The sequence below is a fragment of the Epinephelus fuscoguttatus genome, linkage group LG11, assembly GCF_011397635.1.
Source record: "Epinephelus fuscoguttatus linkage group LG11, E.fuscoguttatus.final_Chr_v1".
Lineage (NCBI taxonomy): Eukaryota > Metazoa > Chordata > Actinopteri > Perciformes > Serranidae > Epinephelus > Epinephelus fuscoguttatus.
In genome coordinates, this window is record NC_064762.1 from 40,611,565 (window position 1) to 40,620,934 (window position 9,370).

Here is a 9,370-nt window from a genome sequence, read left to right on the forward strand (position 1 = left end):
GGGGCTGGTACAGGGCAAGCCTGAGCCAGCCCTAACTATAAGCTTGATCAAAGAGGAAAGTCTTAAGTCTAGTCTTAAATGTGGAGACGATGTCTGCCTCCCGGACCAAAACAGGAAGATGATTCCACAGGAGAGGAGCCTGATAGCTGAAGACTCTGGCTCCTGATCTACTTTTGGAGACTTTAGGGACCACGAGTAACCCTGCGTTCTCAGAGCGCAGAGTTCTGGTGGGATAATATGGCACTATGAGCTCTCTAAGATATGATGGAGCCTGACCATTTAGAGCTTTATAAGTTAACAGTAGGATTTTAAATTCACTTTTTACAGGGAGCCAGTGCAGAGAAGCTAAAACAGGAGAAAAATAATCTCATTTCTTAGCTTCTGACAGTACACATGCTGCTGCGTTCTGAATTAGCTGGCGAGTTTTTAAAGACTTATTAGAGCTACCTGATAATAAGGAGTTATAGTAATCCAGCCTAGTAGAGGTATAAAGCAGCATAAAATTGACATACTAAAGTACAGTACAAGTTACAGGTACTTAGTTACTTCCCACCACTGACTTTCATCCTTCTGTACCAAATGACTCATAAATACACTTTTAATATGTTAGAATCCGTCAGCATGTCTCAGCACTGCACCCCAGTGCTTTGATCCCAGGACATTTTATTCATCTGCTCCAAGGATCTAACATCAGTGATCTGCATCAGGCTGTAATCTGTCGTGTGTGGTTTATTTTCTTCTTTCCCTTTTATTTGTTGCACTATCCAACATTATCATTTTGTCTTGTGATTGATTATTGATCAGTTAGACGTAAAGCACTTTGTACCATGCTTGTGTTGAGAGGCCATAATTATAAATGAACTTGACTGTCATTTGGTATCGAGTCAAATTTCACCATTGGGAAATAAATGCTGCTCACTATTATGTAACAGAGCTGACTGAGAACTTCACTGGGAATAAATGGGAACAGAGGAAGTGCTTTTTGGCAAATGATTATAGAAAGTATATTAAAAGATGGAAAGCATGTAACTCTGCTCAAGTTAAGCTGAATTCACAGTAAAACTAAAAACAGGCAGAGTGATTTCTCAGGCTTTTGGTTAGAATGATATAGTAGATGCCTACAACCTGCAAGATGGATGGGCAGCTGTGGAGTCAAAATTGTGCAACTGGTATACCTTTTATTTTTTCACTTACTTATGTGTCTTCATGAGTTAATTGGGTTAGTTTCTAAAAGACAAACTTGAACAGTCTTTGAAAGTGCTGTATGCAACTCTGAAAAAGGATAATTGATTGTTGAGCCTCATTCCCAGTTTGTCAAATAATGATGCTTTGGGTTAGTGGTTTGGTGGGACTACCAACCCAAAGTGCCTCTATTTGACAAGCTGCTATAATCAGCACTATAATGTATCAGTTAACTATGAGTATTGTGAAAGCAGTGACTCATAGAGACGAACCCACAGAGTATGTATCATCTGCAAATTGCATCGCTTTACTGGGATTATTACAAGCTAGCGTCAATGATAGATGCACTTTACAGGCCCATCGCCACACTAGATTGTATGTTTTTACAGAAAGAAGAAGAACACCGCTTCATCATAACTCCATTAATCAAATTTCTACATTTATGACAAGTTATCTTGGTTATTCATCAACAGTCAGTTTTGTGCATCTATTTGCCTTTATTTTATGTTTGCGAGGAACATATTCTAGAACAGTTTTTAGCAGAGCTCAAAAGTCTCAAAGTGTTTGGGCATCTCATTCTAAACAATTTGTCTTTACTTCACTGTACCTCCGGTTCAGCTGTGCTCTAGTTAGTAGGCTCCTTACTCATATAATGCCTGAAGAGAGAAAATGTTATCACACACTTTGCCTCTGAAAAGTAGTTACGCTGATTAATTACCAGAACCCTCGTCAGCATTTCCCTGACCTACATTGTTTAGACTGGGTTTGCAGTGTGTAGGTGTAAGTGTGCTTTATATGACTTGGATAAATAAATCAAAGTTTAGGCTGTTCACAGTTATGAGTCTCAGCTCGTTCCCTAAAGGTATAATGTAAAGATAATAGGTAATAGGTCCCAGTGTGACCCTATTTCAAACTGAGATCGGAGACAGATTTTCTCAAAGCACATCACAAATTATTGTTGATAAAAATCCCCTTTGGTCTGGTTTGTACACTGAAAGAAAATGTCCCTGTTTGAGTCGCAGGTTTTCACATCAATTTTTTTTCTATTAACTAAAAACTTTTTTTTGCCATAAAAGCAAAAAGTAGAGTATCGTTTTCACAGCCACATCAAAAAGGTTCATAGGTGAACTAACATTTTCACACCTTTTGACAGGATGCAACAGGTCACACATATGTAGCTTATATGGCTTTTCACACTTTAAAATTTCCACACAGGGGACTTATTGCTTTTTCTATGCACTGTGACTTAACCCTTTGAATTCTGCAATAGAAATTGTTCACCTGGGTCTACATTGTTGTTGTTTTTTTTGCTTATTGTGAAGTAATTTCTTGGAGTATCTTTAAATGTTTCATATCCCTAAAATCAGTATAACCTTAAATGGCTACATAAGTCTATAAACCATGCTAACTGAATTTACTAAAAAGTCTTGAAATTGTGTCATAAAAAGATGCAACAATTGGACATTTTTTTCATCAGATTTTATAAAATAAATACACAAAACATATTGATCCAAAAGATTATAAATGTAGAAACATAAACAAAATATTTTATAACACTCATTATCACGCTCATTCTTATGAGAAGAGTAAAAAGTGATGGGGATGTTGATAGGCATAGACAATAAAGAAATGCTGACCCCAAAGAGACAAAGCTTTATCTCCAGATCAAAATGTGTATCTTTAAAATCAGTGACAGTCATAACGGAAATGCACTGTCGATCTTGCCAACACACACCAGCACACTCTGCCTGCATATAAACACAGAGAGAATGTAGACATAACAAGACAGCAGAGCAGTGCTCCACAGACTAAGCTGGGCTCTGCAGGGGACACAACACAATCATGCTGCTGGTGAGTGCTTATCTTTAGTCGTATCATCATGAGATTACTTTTATTTTTTATATGACAAATTGTGACATGTTCTGCTGGATGTGAGCACATTTTATAAAAAGTTACTGTACCATTTGACTTTTGACTCCAACCTTAATGTTGGTCATAACATTGTATAGCAAATCATATAAGACTCTTCTGTCCTTGAGAACTGTGTGTTCTATATCACCCAAGCATTCACACAGTAATCTCATTTTCTTTTCAGCTGCCATTGATTTCTCAGGTCTTCTAACAGATAAAGCACTTACTGGTGTTCTTGTGTTCAGGTGTTGAGAACTCTCCTGGTGCTGGGCCTTGCCACGCTGTTGCACGCTGCAAGGAAAGGCCAGGCACTTTCCTTGAAGTCGGGTAAGGGTATCAAATTGAAGGGCAAGACAGTGAGACTGGTCCTGGATTCCTCAGTGCAGTCCCAGATTGCCAGCATGTCTGCCTCTACCATCGCTAATATGTCTCTGTCACCATGGACGTACAGGTGAGGGATCGCGGATGTCTGAGAGCTCTTCATTTTTCTTGCTTTACTGCATTGCTTTACTCCAATTAGTGCCAAAAACACTTGTTTCATCCAGTTAACAGCTTTGAAACTCATAAAGCCTGGAATCCCAAATATAAATACTGGTTTTCTCCCTCTCCAGAGACTCCTATGTGGAATCTCGGTTGCCATGGCGGATTTCTCATGCTCAGTGCCTGACCTCTGGCTGTCTTAGCCTGCAGGGGGGAGGTGAGGATGTAGCCCTGCAGGCCAAACCTATCTACTACCAGGTGCTGGTCCTCCACAGGTGAGCTACTGCAGTCTTCATTTTGGCTTCTGCTTTTGTTTCTAATGCAAGTTACAGTGCTGTAATTATTCTTATGCTTCAAGAATACACAAGTTCATTGAGTGGGCTCAGGTCAACCAGGTCAAGTGAATGTAATTTGGACAGCATTTTCTCTTTTAATCTGATGCATTTCCTGTTGAATCAAGCTGCTGGGCAGAGGATATTTCAAACTGATGCAGAGGCACTACATAAACAGTAATCAGTTTTTATTGCCGGGATTTTAATACATACCAGTGCAAACTTGGGTATAAATGTACTGTTTTCCAAGTGGAATATTATTCATGTACATGTACAGTTAACAGTAAAATAAATTATTTGGTCTCTATTTCAATTACGTGTAAAAATTCCATTGATATGAGTCAAGTATTTTTAACATAAACCAGATAAGTACCATTTATATAATTAAATCAAATAAAACTAAGATGAATTGACTATGGGATTCATTATCTATTGCTCATAGAATTTACCTAATTCACTTTAATAAAGTTTATGTAAGTACTGTTAATAAATTCTGTGTGTTTCAAATATGATGAATTACAATCAAAGAATTACAAGAATTGACAGTTGTTACATTAACTTTATTAAAATGAACTTGGTAAATTCTATAGGCTATAGTTAAATAAATCCTCACATTTTCTGCACCTAACTTTTAATTATATAAATTGTATTTTTTTGGCTTATGTTAGAATTACTTAACTTAAGTAACTGAAGTACATAACCTGACAAAAAAACTAAAACTTTTTCTTTGTAAGAACAGAGAAAATAGTATTTTTAGGTATTCCTTATTGAGTAAAGCTACATACTAGGATGAATAGTTGATAGATCAGTTGGAAAATGTCCCTTTTATTGTGGCTTGAAGTGGTGGAATGTGAAAACTAAAAATAATCTGGAGTTAATCATCCACTGTCAAACACTGAGGTTACACTGTGCACTGCCTGAAGACTTCAAACTGAAATGCTCTGGAATGCTATGCATGGCTAAAATCCCCAGCCCCTTCTAAATGTTTATTTCAAAGACAGTAATGGCTTTCTGTTTTCTCTTTCTGACTGACCTGCCATTGCTCTATACAGAGTGAAAACTGTATAAATAATTTGATATTTTTAACAGATGTTACATTTATTGTATTATACTGAACAGAAACTCACTGATCTGTGTTAGACTGACTTTCTTGTAACACTTGCTAATGTCATTTCCCTGTCTTTTGTAGTCACATCCACTACAGTCCAGTTTGATTTCATTTAACACTGTAAGATTATAATGATCTCATCCGCATATATGTAGAGTCCAAAGACGACAGCCCGCTAAGAAAGGAGGGAGGAAGAGGAAGTATGACTTCAGACTGGGGACAGAGTTGATCACAGTGGGCTGTACCTGTGTGCTGCCCAGTGTTGTCCCACAGCAGTAACACACAGGACACTTCTCATGTTAGCAGCTGTGTCACCATTCTATACATGTTGCTTTTATTGCTTTATTACTCAAACGTGTGAAGCAATATTGTCTTAAGTTATCACTGAATCAAATAACTGTGTAATGTATTCTACACACATATATTGCTGTGCCACAGCAAACTGCAAAGACCTGTGTTTCTTCCTGACCCCTAGTGGTAGAAAATTCTAACTGCAGTTTTAACCTGTCAGGTGTTCGGCAGACACATTAACCTTGTGTCATTTTCTCAGGACAACTGAGTCATGAAAGGCCTGTCGATGGAAATACATATTTTTATATGCTGAAATTTTTCTATGTTTTTTTTTAATATATATATTTGTCTTATCTTATTTCTCTTATGTATCATGGTTAATTTGAATCACATTTTACTCTGTTCTTAGTTTATTGTAAACAATATGAAAATGCTTTATTAAAGTTTTTAACCCAATTTTGATGTGTAGTTGGGCTGTGAATAATTATTGTATATTTTGTACAATGGGGCATAGATTTCTAGATTGTGTAGTTTATTTCTTAAAAGATATTTATGTTATGATATTTACATGCAGTGACTAAAATTATATGTATCATATTAACTCATTAGCTTCCAGTAAAAGTTAACTCCATATATTCATGTGTTTAACTTTATATCATGCTAATGCATATTTGTGGAATGTATTATGATCATATTATAATGTTTCATGGCTTTGATTTATGGAGCAAAGAAAAGTAATCTCATATTGGGGTGCATAATGCCTACAGACTTAGGGGTTAGGGGTTTGGGTTAGGGAAAACCCACAATAGTTTAAGGTCAAAGACTCTTAGTCAAAACTTTGTACAGACTAGTGATAGTCAAATCAAGCCAGATAAACCTTTTTAAGAACCTTTTTTAGATTTTTCTGAGCCCACGAGATGGCGCTCTTGGTTTATAGCAAAAGGCTCAAGGAATAGCAATTCAGTGTGACTCAATCCTTTGATAAAAAGAGCACACCTGAAATGCAAGACCCAGGGTAAGGTTTAATACTACAGGTTACAGAGTTCTGTTTTGGGGCCAGCCAAACAAATTATTGTCATTTTAAAGAGCAGCCATGAACTGGGATCTGAGGAAATGTTGCGTTTGCATTAGCAGTAACTTATACAGCATTAATTTCTTAATTTTTCTGTCGCAAAATTTAAGGAAAAGATTACTCCGTCATTAAATTCAATACCAAGTCCCTCAGTAACAGAGGTTTCCTGTACTGACTTTGATCATTTTGTCGATAGCGCTGTAGGCTCGCTGTGAACAACACTTGACTCTGTAGCTCCTCTTAAAAAGAAGTTAAAAAAGCAAAGAAAGTTCGCTCCTTGGTATAACTCTCAAACCCGTAAGTTACAAATATCGCGAAAATTTGAAAGGAATTGGCGATTAACCAAACTGGAAGAATCTCATTTAATCTGGACAGACAGTCTCAAAACTTATAAGAGGGGCCTCCGCAATGCCAGAGCAAACTATTACTCAGCATTAATAGAAGACAATAAGAACAACCCCAGGTTTCTTTTCAGCACTGTAGCCAGGCTGACTGAGAGTCAAAGCTCTACTGAGCCTTGTATTCCTTTAGCCCTTAGCAGTAATGATTTTATGAGCTTTTTTAATGACAAAATTCTAACTATTAGAGGCAAAATTCATGACCTCCTGTCCTCAGATAGTACCTATCTAACCTCAAACACAGCTGTAAAACCTAATATATATTTAGATTGCTTCTCCCCAATTTCTCTTCAAGAATTGACCGCATTGATTTCTTCATCTAAATCATCAACGTGTCTCTTAGACCCCATCCCAACTAGGCTACTTAAGGAGGTCTTTCCTTTAGTTAACACTCATATATTAGATATGATCAATCTATCCTTATTAACAGGCTATGCACCACAGTCTTTTAAGGTAGCTGTAATGAAACCTCTACTAAAAAAGCCCACCCTGGATCCAGAGGTGTTAGCCAACCATAGACCAATATCTAATCTTCCCTTTATGTCAAAGATCCTTGAGAAAGTAGTCGCAGACCAGCTGTGTGATTTTCTCCATGATAATAATCTATTTGAGGAATTTCAGTCAGGATTTAGAGTGCATCATAGCACTGAGACAGCACTAGTTAAAATTACAAATGACCTTCTGATTGCTTCAGACAAAGGACTTGTCTCTGTACTTGTTTTATTAGATCTTAGTGCGGCGTTTGACACAATTGACCATAAAATTCTACTGCAAAGACTGGATCACTTAATTGGCCTAAAAGGTTCTGCACTGAGCTGGTTTAAATCTTATTTATCTGATCGTTTTCAGTTTGTTCACGTTCATAATGAATCGTCCTTACGTACCAAAGTTTGTTTTGGAGTTCCATGAGTTCTGTGCTCGGACCAATCCTATTTACTCTATATATGCTTCCTTTAGGTAACATCATTAGAAATCACTCTATAAATTTCCATTGTTATGCAGATGATACACAGTTGTATTTATCGATGAAGCCAGAAGAAAGTAATCAATTAACTAAACTCCATAATTGCCTTAAGGACATAAAAACTTGGATGAGCACCAATTTCCTGATGTTAAATTCAGACAAAACTGAAGTTATTGTTCTTGGCTTCAAACAACTCAGAGACTCTTTATCTGATGACATAGTTTCTCTTGATGGCATTGCTCTGGCCTCTAGCACTACCGTAAGAAACCTCGGAGTAATATTTGATCAAGATTTGTCTTTTAATTCTCATTTAAAACAAACCTCACGGACTGCATTTTTTCATCTGCGTAATATTGCGAAAATTAGGCCTATCCTGACCCAAAAAGATGCAGAAAAATTGGTCCACGCTTTTGTTACCTCTAGGCTGGATTACTGTAACTCTCTATTATCAGGTAGCTCTAGTAAGTCCTTAAAAACTCTCCAGCTAATTCAGAATGCAGCAGCACGTGTACTAACAGGAACTAAGAAACGAGATCATATTTCTCCTGTTTTAGCTTCTCTGCACTGGCTCCCTGTAAAATCCAGAATTGAATTTAAAATCCTACTGTTAACTTATAAAGCTCTAAATGGTCAAGCTCCGTCATATCTTAGAGAGCTCATAGTGCCATATTATCCCACCAGAACTCTGCGCTCTGAGAACGCAGGGTTACTTGTGGTCCCTAAAGTCTCCAAAAGTAGATCAGGAGCCAGAGCCTTTAGCTATCAGGCTCCTCTCCTGTGGAATCATCTTCCTGTTACAATCCGGGAGGCAGACACCGTCTTCACATTTAGGACTAGACTTAAGACTTTCCTCTTTGATAAAGCTTATAGTTAGGGCTGGCTCAGGCTTGCCCTGTACCAGCCCCTAGTTAGGCTGACTTAGGCCTAGTCTGCCGGAGGACCTCCTATAATACACCGGGCACCTTCTCTCCTTCTCTCTCTCTCTCTCTCTCTCTCTCTCTCTCTCTCTTGTATTCTATTACTGCATCTTGCTAACTCGGCCATTCTGAATGTCACTAACTCGGCTTCTTCTCCGGAGCCTTTGTGCTCCACTGTCTCTCAGATTAACTCATATCACAGCGGTGCCTGGACAGCGTGACGTGTGTGGTTGTGCTGCTGCCATGGTCCTGCCAGATGCCTCCTGCTGCTGCTGCCATCATTAGTCATTAGTCATACTTCTACTGTTATTATACACATATGACTATTGTCACACTTGTATACTGCCAGATATTAATACATACTTTCAACATATTGTACCACAGTAACCAGAACTATAACTATAATATTATTACTTTCAATAATGTTGTTGCAAGCTACTGTCATTACCTGCATCTCTCTCTCTCTCTCTCTCTCTCTCTCTCTCTCTCTGTCTCTCTCTCTCTGTCTCATTGTGTCATGTGGATTACTGTTAATTTGTTATGCTGATCTGTTCTGTACGACATCTATTGCACGTCTGTCCATCCTGGAAGAGGGATCCCTCCTCAGTTGCTCTTCCTGAGGTTTCTACCGTTTTTTTTTTTCCCCGTTAAAGGGTTTTTTTTGGGGAGTTTTTCCTTATCCGCTGCGAGCGTCATAAGGACAGAGGGACGTCGT

The 9,370-nt window shown here is 37.9% G+C and overlaps 1 protein-coding gene across 1 annotated transcript; it reads left to right on the plus strand.

Annotated features, from left to right (window-relative positions):
- Window positions 1-2,914: 2,914 nt before the first annotated feature.
- On the plus strand, window positions 2,915-5,760 carry il17a/f3 (interleukin 17a/f3). Its single transcript, XM_049590759.1, has 4 exons — window positions 2,915-3,033; window positions 3,339-3,544; window positions 3,705-3,848; window positions 5,169-5,760. The coding sequence occupies exons 1-4, from the start codon at window positions 3,025-3,027 to the stop codon at window positions 5,290-5,292; spliced, it is 483 nt and encodes a 160-aa protein (XP_049446716.1). The 5' UTR covers window positions 2,915-3,024; the 3' UTR covers window positions 5,293-5,760.
- Window positions 5,761-9,370: the final 3,610 nt, after the last annotated feature.

Coding starts and splice junctions, on each gene's coding strand:
- il17a/f3 (XM_049590759.1), top strand. Junction 3,545..3,704: donor CTGTCACCATGGACGTACAG/GTGAGGGATCGC, acceptor CTCCCTCTCCAG/AGACTCCTATGTGGAATCTC. Junction 3,849..5,168: donor CAGGTGCTGGTCCTCCACAG/GTGAGCTACTGC, acceptor GCATATATGTAG/AGTCCAAAGACGACAGCCCG.